This window comes from Lonchura striata, chromosome 17, assembly GCF_050655825.1.
Source record: "Lonchura striata isolate lonStrDom1 chromosome 17, ASM5065582v1, whole genome shotgun sequence".
NCBI lineage: Eukaryota > Metazoa > Chordata > Aves > Passeriformes > Estrildidae > Lonchura > Lonchura striata.
In genome coordinates this window covers 13220699-13243777 of record NC_140719.1, presented here as the reverse complement: position 1 = coordinate 13243777, position 23079 = coordinate 13220699, and the positions used below count along the sequence as shown (strand labels likewise).

General features: G+C 43.1%; 1 protein-coding gene across 7 annotated transcripts in view; it reads left to right on the top strand.

The window, feature by feature from the left end:
• The window catches only part of DENND1A (DENN domain containing 1A), a 152947-nt gene that overhangs the window by 72877 nt on the left and 56991 nt on the right, over positions 1–23079 (top strand). For all 7 annotated transcript variants that reach the window (XM_085556349.1, XM_021543691.3, XM_021543690.3 and 4 more), the window contains exons 10-12: positions 3029–3129; positions 8862–8907; positions 17448–17549. In XM_085556349.1, coding sequence (XP_085412475.1) covers positions 3029–3129; positions 8862–8907; positions 17448–17549 — 249 coding nt within the window. The remainder of the gene's footprint in view (positions 1–3028; positions 3130–8861; positions 8908–17447; positions 17550–23079) is intronic.

The following is a 23079-nucleotide window of genomic DNA, read 5'->3' as shown; positions in this document are numbered from 1 at the left end:
CATTTCCATTTCCCAGGGCTGTAACTGGTGTCTGGCTGTGTGATCAGACCCACTTGGTGCTTGAGATTCCAACTGCTCCATGGCATTGGAGTGCTCTGCAAGGCTGGGGTGATGTCCAGCACAGGGCAGACAAGGGAGAGGAGTGAGACCTAGACTTAATCCCAGAATAACTATTACAGTATCATTTTGAAAGTAAGCAAAAGGAGAATTATAATAGCCTCTGGCACCTAATAACAATTATTAATAATGTTTACAATCAATCCCACATTTAACTGAAAGCATTTAAGTAGTATAAAGTTTAATACCATAGAAAACTTGTAAAATCTTAACTTCTCTATCTGCCACATGTTCTGTGTCCTCACTACTAAAATAAGGAAAATTCCATCCAGGTCTAGTAATGGAATAAAATGAAGGAGAGGTGTTTATTTCAGCAACCTACAGAATGAAAAGAACAGTAAATGATCAGAGAGGAGGGAAGAAGAGAAGGGCTGCCCAAAGCATTTCAGAGGTTGTGTGGTTGGTTGGTTTAATCTCTCCCTTTGTGACAGAGCCTGGGAAGAGGAATTACTTACCTGTCACTGTGCCTTCCTTAATGAGCCAGTTCACAAGTGGGGCTGGGTTTTTTTCCTCTCTTTCTGCTATTTCTCTTCCTTTTGCCTCTGTCCAAGATAAAAGCACGTCTGGTTCTTGGGAGGGAGGGGTATTCATAGTGTGTGTTCTTAGCCTACAAGTTTCTCTATAAACTGCAGGCAGATTGGAGTGACAGTGTAAGGCAGGTTTGAGGAGCTGGGCCGGAGCCAGCAGTTGCCGCTCGCCGTTCCAGCCCAGGAACATTCCCTGCTCCCAGCCTGTGCTTGGCAGTGCCAAGACCTTGTCCCTGGAAAGGAACCAGCCCCCCCTGTCCCCGAGTGCAGCCAGCCTGGGGGGCTGCTCAGGCTGCTGCCTTTGTTTGCAGCTTTTAGCTTTTTAACGCAAAAGTGGAAGGGACCTGTTTGCAGTTCATTTCTGTTAGCCTTGGGAGACACACTTCAGACTTAGGGCTTGAGTTTAATACCAGGTAAGAGAGAGGAAATGAAACCACCCTGGGTAGAAAGGCTTTTATGGTGAAATGAATTCTGTGCTACAATACATGATCTCAAATTCACATTTTGATTTTAAATATCCTTATATCCTTAAGCTGAATAAGATTTAGAGGTAACTGAACAAAGGTGTGTTTGTTAGCTATTTTATAAACCATGTGTACTGAACCTGTGGAGAAATTATAGCTGTTTGATTGGATTTTGTTCTTCTCTGCCAATAGAAATGCAGATAATTTCTCAAAATGTTAAAACAGTTATTTCTGTTAAATTTCATTACATATTCTGTGATCTAACTCCTGAAGGAAAGCCAGATACGAACCAAAATGATAAGTCCCCTGTGCCTGGCAGAAGCTCACCTGCTGGTAGGAGCATGCTGCTGCAGCAATGAAACCAGGGTTCTCCTTGCATCCAGAGTTCTCCTTCAGGACCTGCAGTGTGGCCACCCCAAGGTGTTTCCTGGCTGGAGCAGGGCAGCAGCATGCTGGCTCTCATTAGAAGGTGTCATTCATGAAGCTCTGAAATGACTTAAACTTGGGGATTTTGGTGATGTTTCTGTCTGGCTCCATCATACTGAGATGTATTGCTTTCCTTGGTTTTACTGTGGTTTTTGGAGTTTTAGCACAAAGGGAGAAATCCCATTGTGACACGGATACTGCTTTGATCCTGGAGCAGAGCTTCCTGTGCCACTTCTGCTGTGGCACAGGGAGCTCTGACACAGCCTCTTACTCCTTGGCTGGGGTCTGACTGGCCTCAGGGCTCTGAGGGTGAGGAGTTAGAGCAACACATGAGCACTTGGATACCCCACCTGTGCTAGAATTAACGTCATGATTTGTCTTTGCTTGGTTTGATCTTGGACGCCTTCAGGCCACACAAGGACCTCAGTCCCACAGAGTTTGTCTCCTCAGGACTTGTGAGCAGTGCTCTCCCTCCTTCCCCCTGCCCAATTTCCTCCTGCCTTCCCAGAGCTGGGAGGGTTTGCTGAGAGTTGTGTTCAGAGCATCTCTCACAAGTGCAGCTCGGTGTAGTGCTCAAGCTGAGTGTCCCTGGAGATTAAAGGGCACTGACCTGGGAATGTGGGCAGGGTGGATGTGACTCTTCCCTGTCACCTCCGAGTCTGCCTTGGATGTGTCTGTGTGTGAGTGCTTGGATTTATTTATTTGTTTCCCTGGGTGTGTGTGCTCATATTCTTTTTTCAGTATTTTTCAGTATTTTGCCTATAGCTTTTGCTGAGATTGGCTTATTGAGCATTACCACCTGCTCCATATTAATATCCTTAGTGAATGTGACAAATATCCTGCTCATCTTCTTCTCCAAATAAATAATTATTGTTTGAAATAGGATTTCGAGCAGTAATTTCCTCTGTGAGGATTCTCCCCATGATTTCACTGGCACTTGCCTTTGCTATTTCAGTACCTGTCACACCAAAACTCTTCTGCACGAGTTTTTAACAATATAACTGAGCAATTCAATGGATCAAATGATGAGGTGAAAGGCAATTAGATAAAATTCCCTTTTAATGCATCAAGATTTAATCACTTAATTTAGTGTACCGTGGTTTTAAGAAATGCATGCCATGTTTTTTTCAGTTGGTGTTATAATTTCAGAGCAATTTAATGATATTTAATGGATGGTAATTTCCAGGTTTGGGACATTTGCCATTACTATTTCTCTTTCCCTTTGTGTTTTCATTTCCATGTTTCTGTTGCTTTATACAATGCTGGGTGTTCTTTGCAGGTTGGGTTTGTTGAGTGAATCATGTTCTCAGCTGTTCTCAAAGGCAGATGGCAGTCACTCCTGCTCCCCCTGAGACCCTTGTTTTTGTCAGCAGTATTTTATAATAAAGCATTGATAGGAAAGCAGAATTGATTCTTTACTTTCTTGCCTCCAAGTTTACCATTTGAAGCTTGGGGTTTGTCTCACATACGCTGCGGTTTCTCTGTGTTTTTCAGTTAACTGCCTGCATCCATGGGTCTGCAGCCATGCTCTACCCCATGTTCTGGCAGCACGTTTACATCCCTGTCCTGCCCCCACATCTCCTGGACTACTGCTGGTAAGGCCATGTCTGTGTGTGCAGCCCTGTGTGTGTTCTGGGGGGGAGAATCTGTCCTCACTCCACAGCACTGGGCACGTGTTTTAGAGTGGGGCTGAGCCCTGTCCTGGTGCAGCTGCTCCTGGGCATCCAGCTGTGCAACCAGCACTGAGTGAAGCCTGGAAACCAGACTGTGCAGCTTTAGAGGAAGTTTGCTCCTGTGCAGCTGATTTAAGTCTCGTGTGTGCCTGTGTCAGGAACGGGGGGCGGAATCCAAGGAGTTATCTCCTGTGGAAATGAGCTTTCCCTGGCTCCCTGCGCAGGAAGGGCAGGTCCCAGTCATTTGCAGGGCCAGCAGGTGCCTTTCCCTGGATAATGGGCTTCTCACGTGTAATTAACACTTGGAGAGGCTGCCCCAGCTCCCCTCAGGTACCTGCTGCTCAGCACAGGCTTTGCCTTCAGAGATCACTTATTCATGGACTTCCTGACAAAGGCAGGGCCGGGAGCCCGCCCAGAGGGTGAAAAAGCAAACCCTGGGGCAGGAGAGAAAGCCAGGAGTCACTGAGCATCACTGAGGGGATTCTTTGGTGGCCAACACCCAGCCATGGCAGGAGGGAGCCAGGCTGTGTGCAAAGAATGATTTCAAGGTGTACGACTGCTAGGCAGCTCACAAAGGCAACAACTGATTTCCTTACCCAGCCAGGAACTTTAATTGCAGAGGTAGCTGCACACTCGGCCACTGTTTGAGTAAGTCAATTTTGCAACAATTTATGAGCCATAAAATATTTCCCAAAATAGAGTCCACTGTCTATTTTGTAACCGTGTGAACTTGGAGATGTCATTTTTGCCTGGGAGGACAAAGCAATCAGCTCCCTGCTTCCTGCTTTAAGGCAGTATTTCTGCTTCCTGGTGTCTGCCTCTAAAGGGAAATGACCTGAGATTATTTAAAATAGAAGAGTTCCATTTAATTTTAATTATTGCCTGGTTATTTCTTTTGCAAATATGACATAAGAATTTTAGAGAACTGAAATGGGAACAGAACTTGAAGCAATGAGAATTCTTCAGTTCTTATGAATACAGAGTATCTTGTTCATTCAGTTGGCTGTGCTCATTTACTGACTTTGCTGTGATGTTTTGAATCTTCTCTTGCTCTTTTGAGACTCACAGAAAGATGGATAGAGTGTGTCACTCGAGATCTTTGGAAGTTTTTTGAAAAAAGTATATTCTACCTGTGATTATTTGCCTTTTGCTTCCCATTTCCCTCTTGAAAGGGTTTTCTTAAACTTAATATTTCTATTCCCTTGCATTCCTCACTGATGTACCTTCCCTCAGAACTGAAAATGCTGAAAGGCTGTGTCTCCCAAATGTTTGCTCTCAATGCACTTGCTCTGTAGTGGGGGTGCTGACTCAGTGCTGCTGGTGGATCCTCCATGGAGCTGGAATGACTTCAGTCACCTCGTCCTGTCATCTAGATTGTTGGGACAAGGGGCAGGAGAGGAAGCAAGCGGAAGAGTGCTATCCTTTATTTTTATTTTTTAATTAGGCACCACTCTTTAATGTATTTTCAGCCCAGGGAAGCATTTTTGGTGCAGGAGACTAAAATACTCTCACTAGAGACCATACATCAATTGCTTGTTCCTTTGACTACAGAGCCAGAGAGGAAGTGCAGAAGCACAGCTGCACTGCTGCTGGCTGGTTTGGGGTTGTTTGGTTGGGTTTTGTTTGCTTAGAGCACATGCCAGCAGGTGCCACAAGTCCTGGTTAGTGAAGTGCTGCCACCAAGCATCGACAGTCAGGCACATACAACTATTTGAATTTGGCCAGATCTTCTCCATCTATTTTATTGGGAATTTAAGCATTTTGTGATGTGAAGGAAGCAGTGTATCAATTTTCCTCACTACTTTTTCCACTTTGTTTTCTGTATAAAACCACTCCCACTGTGTCTGTTTGCTTCCTTCTTGCTCTCAGTGTTTGTATTTAAAATGAGCCCTTAGAAAAGCCTGGCTTTGCTGAGCTGGGACACAGCTGAGTGTGTGCTGAGCCCCAGAGCTTTGTCACCAGAAGAAACAGTGCATTTTGTAGGGTGATTAAAACAGTCTTTTCTATCAGACAGACAGCTTAGCAGTCAACATAAATAAATTCTGAGAGCACCCTGGCACAGCTGCTGAAGAAACACTTCTGTTGGGGCAGTTTGCCCTTTCTCCAGGAGTTTTTTTAACCCCCTTTCTCCTGTTTTCTAAATCTGCATATAGTCTATGTGCTCCTTGAGTAGGTGGAGGTGGAGCTGGAGTCCTCCTGCTGCTGGGAAACAAAAATTCCTGCTGGGGAGCTCTCTGTGGGCATTGCATTGAGCCTGGCACTCCTGGGCACTCACTGGAGCCTCTTGTAGCTGCTCTCCTGGTGTCGGGGCTGTGCGTTCCCTGCATCGTTCCAATTTATGCAGTCAAATCTCTAATTTGCATCAATTACCCCCATAAATTTCGGTGGAATTCTGTTGCATTTCTTTGAGAAATGTGAAGAGAAATCAAGAGACTGCCCTGGAGAGAGAAGTACCAAGTTGTGGGAAACAGCCACCCGTTAAGTCAATGTTTGTAGAGCAAGATGTGAATGTGCTCTCATCCATTTCCCTGGAACAATGAAGCAAAATGGTGAAATCCCTGTGTAGCTGTAAATAGGAACCTTTTGGAGATCCTTGGGCTTTTACATTACTTTCCTGGTGAATTGCAGTATTTTTTAAGGCTGGGCTTTTTTCACTTAAGAAGAAATGTCCCTCTATTTCACCTGCTTCTCTTCCAATTAGTAGTTGCCCACCTCTTGGGAGCATAATTAAGAGGTCTCTAGTTTGCCTAAGGAAACGAATTAAAGAAATTGTAAAAATGCAACTGTAATAAATGGGCAATATATAGCCATTATGTCCCCAAAATCCATATTCATGCTTATGCATTGCTACTTTAATGATTTGATATTTACCTATATAACTCATTTGATTATAAATAAGGCTGATTGCCTTGGGAGCCAACATAGCACAAGAGGAGTAATGACCCCTCTCTTTGTTCCAAAGGGCTCACGCAGGCACTTTGTTTGAGCAGTAAATACATGTGGTAGAAACTGATACTTCTTAATTTTGCACTTAATGGCTATTGGCTGCCAGCAAACAACTTTGAGTAATTAGTAGTTGTGGCTGTAAGAAGCCCCAGGACTGATGAAGTGTCAAGCAGTGGGGAAGGCCTGCTCTGAAGGGCAGTCTTTAATCTGCCAGGGCTCCCAGAAGGATTAAAGGTTGTGCCGAGTGTTTCTGCCCTTTATACACGGGATGCGTCTTGCTGAACTTCCCTTGGAAGTCTTGCAAGTACAAATCTACCCTGATAAAATATTAAAAACTGCTGGAGTGTTCACGTCTCAGGACCTGAATGGCAGTGAGGAAGGATGGTTTCAGTGTGCCCTGGGTGGGGAAGGGGGGACACACCACATTCCCCTGCACAGGATGCTAAAGGTCTACTTAAATAATGGCCTATGATTAACTCATGGTCAAGAGAAGTGGTGATAAAAGCAATTTATGAAGCCTGACGTGAACTTGGGGCATTTACTTCTAGGTGTGTTTCCTATTCGGTCATATTGATGAGTGATGATGGAAGAATAGAATCTCTCTGGTGGATTTTATTGGAAATATTTATTCTCTTTGCCAGAATTACATTTTATTGAGGTTATTTATGCAGTCCCTGTAATTATTTTATGTGCCGTATTGCCGTTACACGTAATGTTTGTCACTTCAAAATTGAAAAGATGAGCCTGTGCATCCAAAGCTGATCCATGTATCTTGAGCCATATCATTTCTTGCCACGTTTGGAGCTGTTAATAAATGGCTGGTTTTCAGGAATACTGCACTCTTCCTGCTTCCTCTCATTACATGAGCTGAGCTTCCACTAGATGAGACATTTGCAGGCTTAAGACTTCCTGCCGCGGTTCCGACTTTGTTCGGTGGGATTGACGCTGGGGCCTTGCTGGAAGTCCTTAATTGGAAGCACATTGGTGGCGGTGGCACCGGAGGGGCCGGGGCAGCCCAGCCCGGCTCGGGGCCGTTGTGCAGCCAGAGCCAGAGCAGTGCTTCATCCTCTCAGGGCAAAATTCCTGCCTGCTCCCTGCTCCCGAGCTGTGGCCCTGGAGCTGGAGGTGGCATTTGCCACAAGTCAGAGTCTGTGACAAGGCAGAGCTCAGCTGAGCAGCCCTGGTGTGTCACAGGCAGTGTCCTGGGAGCAGTCAGCCCTTCTGCCCCGGGACTTGGGTGCGTGTTCCACTTCCGCTGTGGGGTTCCCAGGGAGCAGAACATTCGGGATAATTCTGTGCTCTAGCAGCCCCTCTGGGCTCTGGGGGTGCACTCATTGCAGTGACGTGGGACTAGGTGCCAGAACTGGGAAGGGGTTGTGGAAGTTGCATGTGTTTAATGTCTCAGAAAAGAAAAAAAAATGGTTTCACATGGAATTTCTACTGCAGGGGCTGTTTCCACCTCGGTAGAGCATCCTACAGAGTGGCGGTTTGAGGGGGCGTATTAATAAACAACATAAATATTAATATGCATATCAGTAAATATATTTTCTAAGGTATTTCTCAGGAAAAGGAGAAGCAGGGATTTTTGCTGGCCTGGTGTCTCAGGAGCTTTTTCAGTACTGTACTGCTCTTACTGAGCAGTAGGCACCAGCTTAGAGCAGCAATATGGGAGATATTTTAATCCAAGGCAGTACAGTGACATTTCTCTCATTTTTTCATCTGAAATTGAAAATGAGCTCTTTGAGCTTCTGTATCCAAAGCGAGCCGAGGCTCTATTTTAGAAGTTGTGTCTGTCTGTGTGCGCTGCGTTTCGCAGGCAGGATGTGCCATATTTGCAATTAGCAGCTCTGGCAGCCTCGCTGATGGCTCTGATTGCGAGGGGGAGGCTGCGAGCAGCTCAGTGCTGGAAATCCTGGACACGAGAGGCAGCTCCCGTCGGGGCTCTGCTGCTCCTCGGGGTCTGCTCACGTCAGGGAAGGGACATGAGATCAGTGTCCCCTTAACCACTGGGCTAACAAAGGTGCCATGCCTGTGTCTGAGGCTAAAACCTGGCCTAAGAGCCCTTGGGGTATTTCAGTTTTCTGTCCTGAGGGGAATATTGGTGTCAGTGGATGTCCCAGGAACTCTGGAGTTCATCAGGATCTTCTAAAGTATTTTTTATGTTTTCTTTTACAAATGAAAACATGTCAAGATTTATACTTAGATTTATACTTAAATGACTTAAAATGTGTTTGGACTCATTTAAAGGATTCAAAACTTGTATTACTGGGTGATGGGTATATGTTAAATTAACCACTTGACAATACAACAGGGTCCAGTTTTTGAAAGAATACTTTTGGAAAAGTCTGCGTATGTTTTTAAAATTGCAATAACATGTTTTGTTTGGTTTCTAACAAAAGACCCCAGTGTTAGGTCTATGTTTAATAGCTGTCCTTAGGTACCTGCCTAAACTCAGTCACTTAGAAATTCTGATGTCAAGTAAAAGTGAAGTCTTACAGGAGTGGGAGACTGTTGCATGCTAAAATACATCTTTCAAATATAGGCTAGCACTTTGTTCACATGTGATTTGTTTATATATATGTTATCTATTATTTTTTAAGCAAAACCTCATCCAGTATCCCAGTGTTTTCCTGTAGCTGATTTTATAAGTCATGTGTGTTATTCAGGGTTACGAGGATGTAAAGCTGTGTTTCTTTTCCTCTCCACAGTGCCCCCATGCCCTACCTCATTGGAATACACTTAAGTTTGATGGAGGTAAGTCTCTCTCACCATTTCTGAAACTATAAATAGTGGGATGATTTAGAGCCAGATTCTGCAAGCAATTACACATTCATTCATATGCTTAAAAATGCACTAATGCTGTTAATTTGGGAGTGCTGGGGGATTGAGTGAGGCACACATGATAACTGAACGTTGAGGAGCCGTGTTTGCTCCGCGGTGCTCCTCGGGCACACTTCAGCTCGGCTGTGACAAGCTCACGTCGTGCTCCCCTCCCCAGCCTGGGGCTTCTTTAATCACTTCAGTGCCTTGCTTGGACTCCAGCACAAAGGCAGAGTCGATATTAAACCACAATGTTGACAGTTACAGTTCTCTTTTAGGCTTTTGCAGACAGATTGTAATTTTTAAATGTTCAAAAGATCTGAAAAGAAGGAACTTGCAGTTAATGTTAACACAAAGCTGGCAGAGCACCAGCCCTCACAGAAAGCTTCTCCTATAAACAATTCCCAGTAATTCATGTGACTTTTTTTTAAAAACTCTAAAAGTGGAAATAGCACATTTGCTTTTGCTTCCAGTACTGGTGAAACAGTGGATGACTTTCCTCAAAAGTATCTGAGGGACAAGAAAAGATAGTGGCTTAAGGTGCCTGTGCAGTGCTCATCCTTCCTGGCTGTGCCCCTTCCCCAGGAGTGCTGTGGTGGAACAGGCATTCCTGCCCAGGAGCTCGGCCTCCCTGGGGCAGAGAGCTGGGTCTGCACGTGCCCCTGGTCATGAGTGGACCCGTGTCCCTGCTTTAGATCCTGTCTGTGGAAATGGAGCCTTCCTGTTCAGGGTACAGAACAGTTCAGAGAGCTGGGCTTTACATCACATAAAGGAATTGCTCTTGTATTGTCCATGAAAAAATGTGGAATTTCTGGGAATACTGATAAATATTCTTTCACTAGGGCAAATGTGTGTAATAATGATGCCCTGTGTGTTTATGTGTCCTGTGTAACATCCCCCCTTTTTCCAGCGTTAATGGGAGGTAATTTTAGAAGGCAGTTTTTTCATGAAAAGATAGCTTAAATGTACAGGATGTCTTTTTTCTTTTTACCATCCTGGGCACAGATGATTTTTTTTATTCCCTTTATACTGCTAGACCAAGTAAAAAATTGCAGTACAATGTGTTTGTGAATAACCAATTAGTTTAAAAGTCAACACGTACATTTGTTTGCACATCATATGCTTCTGTTCAAGGGGCTACTCATAATCACCCTTGGATACTGCACAGGCAGGAATGAGGGAGTATCTAGGAAGAAAGGTATTTTTCATATAGATCAAGAAAGTTTCTGCCCTATATCCATCCCAGGCAATCATTGGTGTGATTATTGTGGTGTCTGTAAAAGGTGGAAGAGAAGCTTGTAGAGGATGGCAGAATATCTCCATACACACACTTGGCAGCTTTCACAGATATTTGTGCTCACAGTGAGCTCTGTGGTTGGCCTGGGAATGGATATAGAAAAGAAGTTTAATAATTACACCTTGGAGTTGCTTTGTGTGATGTCTCGCTCCTGCCTTGCTCCATAAATCCATTGCCTCTTCCTTTGTCTCCATGTTTCAGACTGCATGGCTCTGTGGGCCTTCCAAACTCCATCTGTAAAAACTCAAAAAAAGGAGTTGTTCTCGGAGAAGCCAATTTTCATCCATTTTAGTAACTTGTGAAAAAATCTGTTTAGTACTAAATCCAGTCTGGCTTTTGAATAGCCAGAGATTCTGGAACACATACACACTTTGGCAAAGTACAGTTATTCAAAGTGCCTTATCAAATAAATTAAATAAATAAACCAAACTGTTTTCTCTGCTCTTATGGATAAATTCAGTTACAGACAGAACTGCATCTTGCAGCTAACTCTGCTTTTTCCATTGCAAAATAACATAAAATTCCACAGTGGCTGCTGGATCTGTCTGGTGCAGAATTTTTGTGTTCTGGGCAAGGGAAGGTGATGTTTGTCACATGAGCTGGACACTAGGTTGCCTCTAGTTTGTGGTGCTGAATGCTCACTCTATTTGTCCCTTCTTTCATATGTAAAGTCGTGTGGTTTTTTGTCTAGAATAACATGCTAGTTGCAACAGCAATGTTTTTTCTCATGACCTGACAGTTGTGTTTGTTTGAAAATATATTATCTTTTCCATATCAAAATAATTTTATAAACTAGAACTACAAACTACTGCCATTATTCAATATCCCTTCTTCTCTAAACGCTGCAGTGTCACGAACAGGACTTCAGAAGTGTTCTGTTGCACACACATCTGAGTGGCAGGATAAGGGGTTCATTCCCAGACTCGCACTGGGGCTGAGGTGGGACCTTGCCCTGGTGTGGAGCCCAGGCAGTGCTGCAGGTAGGTCTGGGCTCAGGCTCTGCCCCAGCAGCTCCCATGCTTGGATTTGTCCTCCTTGTGCCAGCATTAATGGCAGCCTCATCTTGCCAGGGAACCAAGATGGGATTTGGGATATAGGAAACAATTCTTTTCTACCTCTAGTCTTGTTTCTGTGGGTTTTGCTATCCCAGTGTTGGAATGTGGCCTCTGGAAGAAGCAGAAGTATTGGTGATTTTAAACAAAATCCAGCCTCTCTCAGTCGACAGATCTTTCCTGAACTGTTTGGTTCCTTAAAGTTAGTTTGCAGTTTCCCGTGTTCCAGGGGGGCTCTGTAGAAGGAACCGTTATTTTAATGGAAAATGACAAATTTTTCTTATGATTAAAATATCAAGCCTATCCATTGACTGTTAAATCTAATTTGCTGTGACTGAAATGTTCTCCAGTGAGATAAGATAATCTCCTGTTGTAGGTCAGAGGGCTCCAACTGATTTATGGGGGAAAACCTTGATAGAAAATACAGAGCTGTGTTTTGTGCTCTTATTTTTCAGCTTTTCTATCATCACCTAGTTAGTCATTCTTTATAAGATTTCCATTTAGCAATCCATAAAGTGACTTCAAAGCAGGCTAAAAGTTTATAAGCTGTTGGATAAGCAAGGCTGGAGCTATCACATGAATAATGGAACATGCTTATGGAACTAATTGAATTCATATTAGATGAAGATAAGTACTTAGTAGTGATAAATAATGAGATAGGAAAATGAAACTCTATCAAAAGAACACACCCCTTTCAGTATCTTATTTTCTGCCTGTGCACTCTAGGCTGTTTTAGTCTTGGGATTCTATAAAATTGCCCTTGTGTCGGAAGCTGTGTCAAACTTAGTTGCAGCCTTTTATGTTTCGTTAGAGAAAATGATTGTTTCTGCAACTGCTTGTGTAGGAAGGTTATCAGTGTGATGGTGCTGATGGAGGGGGAGTGCCCTTGACCTAGGAGCTCCCTGCTGGAATTTGGGCACATGTGGTTTTGATTGACTGCTGGGGATGGCTGTGCTGGGCTCTGAGATGTGGAGCTCTGGCAGCCGACTCCAGCGTGCCGGGATCCACTCAGGAGAACATCCACCCTTTCCTGCTCTGTTTGGGCCACAGACCCAGCATTTAGAGTTAGAATTAGTCATTGGAAAAGTATTCAGTATCTTCTTAAAATTAATATTCCAGTTATTCAAGAATCTTTTCTGGGACTTCAGAACTGTAATTCTTGCAAGATTATCCAGGATGAATTTGCGTGTGAAATTGCACATTGCATTTCAGAATGTTCTTCTGACCTTTTTCCTAAGGAAAGAGGACACTGGTGTATATCATAAAAACTATATGAGTAGATTTTTGTTTTACTTCAACCTGATACTAGTAAAAATGTTCATGTGAGGAAAGAAATGCTCAGTGAAATTCCTGGTGTGTGACTCATGGTAGGCTGATCTCACCTGGTGTTGATAATGTCTCCTGTTCAGCCAGGGGAGTGGAGCTGGGGCTCTCAGAGCCCTCCCCATGCATTTGGGGAGCACTTTTGGGCACATTCCCCTGCTCCTGCTCGGGGTGAGCACGCCCTGCTCGGCATCCAGTGTGACCATAGCCCAATTAGCATGCACTGAGTTAACGAGCCCTGAGCACGGGTTCTGTGAGCTTGGGCTCAGGCCTGACCCTGCCGTGGGGGTCCCCTTCCCAGAACACACCCTGAGAATTCATCCACCACTGGCATCTGCCACTGGTACTGTTAATTGTTAATTATATTTTCGATTGGGCTGAGAAGCGTTAATTAGCTTTTCCCACCCATTTATACTTAGTAAATCAATGCTTTTTCTACCTGTAACTGAGGAAGTGCATCTTTTCCATAGGATTTTAATGAAGGGTTATAGATTAACTTAAATCCAGGCCTTAAACCCCTAAATGCAGTTTAGCCACTCACAAATATTCCCAATATGGCTGTGCGTGGTTTCAGGAGTATTGATAAAAATGCATTTGAAATATGGCAGATCACTTATGGAATTGTCTTTTATCTAGTTATTGGTGAAATGGAAGTAAGAACCATGGTGTGAGGGTGAGTTTTCAGAAGCTAAGCCCTGCAGTCCCAAGCAGCTTCCCCAGAAGCAGCGAGGTTTTTCTCGCGTGTCACAGCGCCGGGGCAGCACGGGTGCTGTTTGTCACTCAGCTGGCAACAGCTGCTTGTGATAAGGATCTGGGGAATCACCTGTAGAGGCTCGGGGTGCCGGGCGGAAGGCTGGGAGATGGGCTGGGGGGGCAGCCCACCTGCTGTGCCCGGATCAAAGGGCCCCGGGGTCAGGGGGCACATCCCGCTTAAGCAGAGCTGTCTGCTGAATAGCCATTTCAGATTGTAAATCTGGCCGTGATTTCATTAAGTCCTTCTGGCTGCTCTTGGGGCATGAAATAATAAAATTTTATATCCGCTGCCTTTCCTGCTTCTGGCAGCCAGATTGACACATTGTTGTCTGCAGCGTTGTGGTGTTTTCCTTAAGAAAATAAATGGAAACTATTAATTCAGTAGAGACAAGTCATTAAGCAAATGGATTTTAGACTTGTTGTGAATCATATTTTCTTAACAATTTCAAACCTAGTGCAGAGGTTCGCTAGAGTGTTAGTTTTTGTTAGGAGTTCTGCCTTTCCAAAAGAATCAGTAGAAGGTATCACCCTTTTACTGTTACAACATTTTTTAAGATGCTGATCACGTTTGTATCTGGTTATAAAACCTCATGATCAGCTTGGTTTATGTTTTGGCAGCAATTTAGCCGTGAAGTTACGCAAACCTGGTTTGTGAGAGGAAAGGCAGGGGGTGCTGGTGTTTGATGGTTATGGAGGTTTTTTTTCTTTTGTTTTAAATTAAACTGTTCAATAAAATTGTTCACCTGAAAGAAGTTTAACTTGGGATTCCTTTATGGCAGAAAATGAGGAACCTGCCAAGTGTAGCCAGTGCTGATAAAATAGCATTTAGTGTAAACGGTGTTATTGTTACGGATGAATACTGCTTCCAGAGTGGGATGGAGGAGCACCCCTTAATTCTTCCATTAGAATATGGTTTCTGTGTTTTTGTGAACTTCCACATAAAAGATTTAAATGACTCAAGTGTTTGGCTGCCTGTGAGCAGGGCAGGCACCCGGACTGCGCTTATTTACGGACCTGGTGTTTAAGGCCCCCCGGAGTTTGTTTGAAAAGTTAAGAGATTTTCACAGTAAAGGTGCCATTTCTGAAATTTAAAGTGCTCTTTTCACCAGGAGATAAGTTCTCTCTGATTAAGTCAGTAATTCTTACTAAGCCATGTTTATAGAGGCCATAAACAATGGGTTCAGTATGCTTGTTAAACCAGCTTTCCATACCTCTCCACTCTTTTAAAAAGAGACATTTAAAATAAAAGGCAGGTGTAGATGTTAGTTTGATTTAGATGGATTTTAGGTGATTAATTATGGCTACAAGTAATTGGGCAAGGATGGTTAAGAAAGGTTTGCAGGAGTGAGATGTGATGCACATTTTCACTGAGTCTCTCCTTTTGACTCAGTACATCCCTGACCTGTGGGAAAATGAGATAAGGAATCGGTAATGTTCATATTTCCTCTTGGTCCTTGCTTATCCACATTTCTTTTCAGCAAAATATGAACTACTGAATACAGTCCAGTCTGTTGCACAGGTATCACTTGTAAAATTTTGTTTAGCTCTCCAGGAAGTTGTGAAATACGGACTGGGCCGTGTGTGGCTTGTGGCTGTCCCTTCCCATTTCCGAAAATTATGACAACACACAAACTGTACTGGGGAAAATGATCTGCATGTTTTAGTGATTCACAGAATCCAGTGGGGTTTAATGTGAGTATCACAGTTGAATGATGAGAGTTTTTACTTACTTCCAACAAGAGAGTAAATACTGTGATTTCCATGTTGGTTGGGCTGATTAGGTACCAGGTTTAGTGAAAGAAGCGTGTGATGATTTAACAAAAGTCCTTATAACTGCCTGATACTAGCTTTATCAAAGGTGGTGGTGACAGGAGAAATAACAAAACCAGCTGAGGATTAAGATGAGCAGGTCAGTCTGCATTTCTGTAGAATGAGCCACAATCGGACCATCAAAAATTATATGTTTTTGAATGCATTGCAAGACAGATGCTATTAATCAAGTCAGTCTCCAGTGTTTTATTAAATTTGAGTGCTGGTCTCAAGGGAAATCCACTGCCTTTGTACAAATATTGCAAATCTTTACAGTGAGGTTAAGCTCTTGGTGGTGCGGAGCTCCCTTTGGATACAAGGATTTCTGGGCCAGGTGTGGGGTGATCCCACTGGGCAGCATTTAGAGTCCCTGCACCATGAGGGCATCCTTCTGGGTTATCCCCCCTGGCTGAGCCCTGCTCGGCACAAGCCTGTTCTGTGCTCACAGAAGCCCACATTTTGCTGAAGGGGAGGTGCAGATTCAGCACCAGAGGTACAGAAACACCCCAGGCTCGTTCCCCACGCATGTGCTGCTTCTTCAGCAGCAAGCAGAAGGCTTTCCTTCCTTCTGTCTTGTCCTGCCAGCACTGAGGCTGACAAGCTTCTGGCTTTGGTTAAGTACTTTGCAAGACCTTTTTGTTGGAGGTTTTTCGACTCCTCTGAGTATAAGTGAGATTTTTAATTTTCTGAAACAGGAAGGAGCAAATCAGTTTGTCTGGTGCTTCCGGACTCCTAGAAGGAGCGAGGCTCCTGGATTGCTTTAGAGTTTATCAGATGCAGCCAACGGGGTGACCTTTGGTTCCTGCAAGCAAAGTACCTGGTTTGGCAGGCAGTGCTGGGGCTCTTTATATGGAAAGCATTAAATGTAATATTCTTCCATTTAAGTTAAAGAAATGTCTCATGAAGACCTGAACTTAAATGTCTACAAAGTGAGTTTTATTGTTGTTGGGGTTTTTTTCAGCCCTAAGTACACAGCAGTTTGCTTTATAGACAGAGGACTGAGCCTTGAAAACTGAGGGTAATTATTTAGCTGCCTAAGGCTCAACTTTGCCATTGTTTTAGGACTTGAGTTCCTTTCTTTTAAAGGAAACAATTCCCTTCACCCCACAAAACCTTAATTAAAAATTGAGTATGTTTTTGTTCATTTTCCTGCTCAGTAACTTCCATTTCGTCCTGCATGTAGGTAGGTAGGTACTTAAACATTTTTTACAGTGTCGCTGGGAAATTTCCTCAATTACCATATTCTATAATTCCAGTTTTTCTGATTTTGAATTTTCAAGCTTTATTTCAGGAGATTAAACCTGTGTGATTAGTCAGTCAAAAAAAAAAAAAAATTCAAGCCTCCTGGGAGTGGAAGAAGTGTTAAGTGTTTAAATGCTGCTCTCGGTATGTTTGGTATCAGTGACTCATTTGTTGATTAAGCAGGGAAATCAAGTTTGGCAATATTTAAATTTGCTTAGATCACAGATACCTTTAAACACTCAGAGTCACAGGTATTGATGATCATTCTTTTGAGAAAGAGGTTCTTCTTTTCTCTTTAATTTTTAATGTTATAGAAGATGTGAACTTCAGACTAGATCAGAACCCTTCCTTCAATTCATGGAACCAGGAGAGAAACTTCAGACTTGCTGACCAGGATATGGTGGAATTAAATTTCTCTTAGCTTTGTTTTTTCCTCTCCATTTTAATTATTTACTGATTAGGCTCTTATAGCATCCAGTTTACTTAAATGCAGTTGTAAATTTGTCTTTATTAGACTTCCAGAATTCAACCTGGAATTTAGAAACCAGTTCCCATCCCTGACTTAATGCAACTCTCAGCTCCTGGAAAATCCACTCTTTATTGTTATTTAAATGAATTTCCAACTATAAAAAGATTTGCTTGAAATCCTGACTTGACTAGAAACTGTTAAATGTGCAAACAGGACACCAAGACAAACATTGATAGAGGTGCTTGAAATAAATGTTTGCTTGAATAATCACAGACCCTCTGGTTTGACAAATTTCAATGTGCATGTTGTTAAGAACTTCCATCTGCCAACTGAAGGTTAATTTTTTTAGCATTGTAAAATGAGTAAATAAAACAAATGATGACAGGAAGTCAGGAATGTTGATTGTTTTTAAAATGGTGGAGGTTCTGTAGTGCTATGTTGTTCTGCTATCACTTGTGTCCTTTATGCATGTCCTTTAATTTCCCATATTTACATTTCCCTTTCCCTTTTCCTGAATTTGCTCCCATAGAAAGTAAGAAGCATGGCCCTGGAAGATGTGGTGATCCTTAACGTAGACACCAACACACTGGAAACTCCTTTTGATGACCTCCAGAGCCTCCCCAATGATGTGGTATGTATGGAGTGACTTATCCAAGGGGTCTGTTCTGCCAGCAATTCCTGCTGCCTGTCACCGAGGGCTCTTGCTGGGAGCTCTCCTGGTAGCACTGAACTGCTTTCCCTCAGTTCTTGCTGTCCCAAAGTCCTGGGGAATGTTTGCTTCAACATTTGCAGACGTGCATTGAAGCCTCACAGTGAAAATCAGCTCATGCTCGCGTGAGCTGGAAATCCTGCATCTTTAGTTAACTGCTGTTTACGAATGAAATTGTGTGAGTTTTTTTCCTGTGACTGTTTCCAGGTGAGCTTTAAGGAATTTTGTGCATTTTATATCCTCAGATATGAAATGGATGCCTTTACATTCACTTCAATTACTGCTAGAATTTCTTTCTCATTCACCATTTTTATTGTTAAATTATTTCATGTTTTTAATAACTTGATAGTAATAGTGTATAAATACTTGACATTTAATGGGATGCTGCAGTCATCCCCACTGAAGGAGCTGAGAGGGGAGAGCAGAGGAGTGACAGTGTCAGGAGTTGTTTTCAAGACAGAGGATGGATGTGTAGGAGAACGTGGCAGGGAGAAATCTGGATTTCCTTTGCTAGTTGGGAATATTGTGCTGACAGTCAGTTTTGAACATTTTTATGTGCAGTTGAGAAACAGAATTGATGTGCAGGGAGCTCAGTGTAAGCTGGTGTGTGAGGAGAAGCTGCAGTGACAGTGAGTGCCCAGTACCTCCTGCTGTGACACCCTGGCATTCCAACGGGATTCCTTCTTCAAAAACAGGGAGCTCGGGAGGAAAGGGCCATCTTGATTGTGAACATTTTGGCTTTAGTCAAACATGTAGTCTGTAAAAGTTGATTCCATTATTTTTTCTGGCATTATATAGTTTTTCATTTTGATTTCACTCCCAGCATCCAAATCTGCCAGCTGGTCACTGCTCGTGCCATTATCCACAACCCGGGAATGACAGACCTGTAAATTTCATGGAATTATGTAAGAAATGTCTGGATACAGTGAGCATGGGGCCTCAAACATGTATATGATTTGTCAACAATCAAGTATTATATTAGATTTTATGAGACTTCATTAAAGGAGCTGTTGTGGGCATACTGTAGAACATCAGAAGAGACTTCTCCAATAAACACAGAACTTCAAGCTTTGGAATGTAATAAATTTTAAGAGACTTCCTTCCTTTCATTATTTACTTTTACTTCACTTTTATAACAGTAGAGAGTTGTGTTTTATTAGTTCAAATTTCTTGATTCAGTTTTCCACAGGTCTGTTTAAGAGCTCCATTTTATCTCAGAGGATGTTGAGAGCAGAGCAGAGGAAGTGCTGCCAGCAAATTCAATTAACTGGCAGGGCTCACCAGTAGCATATATGGGGTATTTTTTTTTCACAACTGCTATATAAATACAGCTGGGATTAATATTTTTCACAACAAAGCTTTAAGTTGAGTCGTGTTGTGTTGTGTAATTAATGTTTGGGCTGGGGGTTTATGTGGGATTTAGCTGTGGCGCATTGTTGCAGTTACCTGGATGCAGCAGTTCCTCCTCCAGGTCTCTCCCTTCACACGGTTCCACAGTTGGCTTTGACCACTAGAGAGCAGCTGCTCTGCTGTGCAAAAATTGAATTTCTGTCAGTTCTTTCATGCATCATGTGTTTGGAACTGTAAGTGGATCAAGTTGTTCATCTCAGCAGGGAGATGCTAAAGCCAATCCATTATACTTTTTTTCCTCTTCTTTTTTTTTTTTTCCTTTTTGCTTCCCTGGGAGATTTTGGGAGTGTGTCTCCCCACTGGTCTTAGTCTAAGTAGATGCATTTATGATCTGAGAAACTAAAAATGCCTTCAAGAGTTTCCTGATCATAAATGCCTGTTATGTCAAACTACTCTGCCAGTTATGCTACTTAATGTGAGCAGTGAGCAATTCATGCACTGCTGAATAGACAAAATTTATTTTGCTAAATTAAATCTATCTATATTCATCAGTAAGCAAAAACATCTTCTCTGCAGTGCGTTCACCATCAGGTAATTAATCCAGTGGAAAATTTCTAAAAGCTGTTTTCCCTCTCTTCTTGAACTGCTTTTTAAATCAAGTGAATGAAGTCTTATGATTATTTCAGAGCCTTGGGTAGTGAGTTGTTCTTGAGTTTCATTATAGCGATGTTGCTACCTAAACTGGTTCTTGGAAATCAAGAATAAACTTTCTTTATTCTTTAATTCTTAGGATCCAAACAAATACAGGACCCAGTGAAAGGTCTTTCCAGCTAGAATTTGTGGCAGAGGAGCTGGACAGAATTGAGGCAGTTCCAGCAGAGTCAGCTCAAGTTCTTCCTTTGCCCCCGTTTACCTCAGCAGTACCTGCTGCCTGTCAGGCTTCTGAAGTCGTCAGGTCATGTCCCTGAAAAATCAAGATTTGTACTACTGTGTTACTGATTAACTATTTGAAATGTGAAAACCTGCCCCTTCTTCACCTTCTGCTTCTGATGTATTGCTGGAAATCTGGCAGCATGAGAGCACCCTGGGAAGTAACTTTCCTTTTAAAATAATCAATATTAAAAAAAGAGATTTATTAAGGACTGTCATTACAATAAGTGCATCTGCTGCTGACAAGTCTCCTACACCACCGTCTGTGTTGCAACGAATAGCAAAGAGGGGGTAGTAATTTTTTTTTTATGCAACCCGTATGGATTTTTCATGTATTTCCAAATAAGTGTCATCTTCTAGTTATAGTAGTCAGAGCCCCACGTTACAAGGAATGAAGTATAAGCTTGCTCTGTCAGCTCGTGGCTGTTGCTGAATGAAGGGCTGGGGGTGGCTGGGGCCTCTGCGTGCCCCGGGCTCCGCTGTGGGCTCAGCTGCCGCTCTGCAGCGAGCCACCACGCCGAGGAACCAGGGCTGCTGCTTTTCTCACAGGCTAGGAGCTGCTTCCAGGGCAGCCAGGAGTGCCAAACTGCACTTCCGTACCAAACCATTTTCCTGAAGGTGAATCCAGTTTTATTTCTTATGCTGTGTTTGCAGGAGAATGTTTCTTGCTTTATTCATGTTGACAACTGAAAAGTCTTGGACCTAATTAAAAGAATTTCCACTAGCACCTTTACTGAACCATTTCATTCTGCTGCATTGCACAGATTGCATTCTGAAACATGGTGAGAGTTGAAATTGGACCTTTAAACTTCAACTGCCAGAAGTATAAAAATCTTCTTTAAAAACACGCTCAGGGTAGACTACATATATATGTGCTTGTTTGGCTAGGCATAATCCTCATTTTCAGTGGTCACAATTTGAGGTTTTTTTAAAGTACCACTGTCTCTGTAGGCAGAAACAAGACTAATTCTGCTTGTATAGTTTACTTTGTATTACATACTAATTCTTTCCAAAGGGTACACATGAGGGTGTTTCGGGGTAGATTTTTTTTGCTACTTGTTAGTATATTTAATATTATATTTTAGACTTGCTACTTGTTAGTATGTTGTTATTAACTTTTTTTTTTTTTGGTTAAAATATTGACATGCCTACTGCAGTAATCCCACATATATAAAATATGGACAGCCTACAATGTTCAAGAAAGTAGCAAAACACCAGTCAATATTGTGCTTCTGTCCCAGCCAGGGGAGCTGAAGCACAGAAAGGCTGTGACCAGCCATCTGAACTCTTGGTTTGTTTAAAATAAAGCATGGAGCTTTTTCCTTCTATACAGATGGAGGGTTCTGTACCTTCACATGAATGTTTACAGAAAACGCCTTATAACAGTGTTGGAGGTGGATTTGAAAGCTTCTCGGAGCTCTGGACATTTTATTATACTTTTAAGAACTACCTTTAAATGGTTAATAGAAGTTAATATAGAAAATAAAAGCATATTTCAACATTACAAGTCTAGACCCCTTCAAACATGAAGTATGCTGTTTGGGTTTGAAAATCTGGTGAAGCTTTTATATTTAGAGGATTACAGAACTCCTTGAGGAACGTTATTTCACTGAAAAGGAGTGAGCTTATTTTACGGGCTTCAGACTAAATCTGGTATCATGTGTTATGTTAATATGGGTTTGTGGGCTCATTAATGCGTGGATCATTGGCATAAGCATTCAGATTTATAAACAGTGCTGGACACGCTCTTGGTTATTTCTGTTACGCTAAATAATGAAACACCTTTTACAGCAGAATCAGCAGAAGATTTAAAAGGAAGTGGCTTTGCAACTGTTTTAGTAAACACAAGCACAAAGATAACGTCTAAAAGAAAAGCGAGTAGTGCCCAGCATGGATTCTATATTTAACACCTGTGGAGCACGACTAGGAGTCGTGGTGCCCTCTCCAAAGCCAAGGCTGCTGCAGGAGGAAGCTAAGCTAGGGATGTGCTATGGGAGGGATGAACTGAGGCACTCGGCCAGGAAAATCAGGCTGCTCGGGGCAACTGAGGCAGGCTGGTGCAGCACCCCCAGGCTGAGAAAATTGAACTCATCTGCTAGGATTTTGGAGATACGGATGAGGCACAGCAAGCTTTCGCTGGGAGCTGGAGGATGGGAAGGTGGTCTTGAAAGTTAATTTGAATATTTGAACAATTGGCTTATATTTTATGAGGTTTAATTCATACTCTTTGAAAACAGTTAGTTACGGTCACTACTAGAGGACCTGCTCACTGTCAATAATATTCCTCCAGCATTTCTTGCATAGTGTGAAGTACACAGAGCTACCCCATGGATATTTTCAGTATGGCATTTGGAAAAGGAAGGTTTCCTAGTTATTGGCTCTTTCTGTTAAATTCATCCTATGGATATTTATGGAGTCAGTCATATTCTCCTGCAAATCGGGTTAACTAGGGATTTCCTGCTGTTCTGCTTTCCCCCTGAAATGGTGGCTCCTGCATGTTTTCTGTGTCATGTATCTCACTAAACTCGGGCTTTGGTGTGGCATGGCCTCAGCCTCTAAAAGCACCACCCGAATTCCTTTCAAGAACCAGTGACCTGGGAATTTGGGTTTGTCTTGGTCTGTTTTGTGAGATCTGTGTCAGAACCTCAGCTTGTCCCGATTCTGTCTGGGCACCAAAGGCCGTGAGGGAATCCTGAGGGGCCGTGAGGGAGCCATGAGGGAATCATGAGGGGCCGTGAAGGAGTCCTGAGGGAGCCATGAGGGAATCCTGAGGGGTCATGAGGGAATCATGAGGGGCCGTGAGGGAGCCATGAGGGAACCGTGAGGGAGCCATGAGGGAATCATGAGGGGCCGTGAAGGAGTCCTGAGGGAGCCATGAGGGAATCCTGAGGGAGCCGTGAGGGGCCGAGAGGGAATCCTGAGGGAGCTGTGAGGGAATCATGAGGGAGCCATGAGGGGCCGAGAGGGAATCCTGAGGGAGCTGTGAGGGAATCATGAGGGAGCCATGAGGGGCCGAGAGGGAATCCTGAGGGAGCTGTGAGGGAGTCATGAGGGGCCGAGAGGGGCCGTGGAGGAGTCCTAAGGGGCGGCCGGGAGAGGACACTGCGGATCCCGGGCACGGCCGAGCCCCCGGCAAACAACTCCAAAAATGTGTGAGAACAGGCAAAAAAGC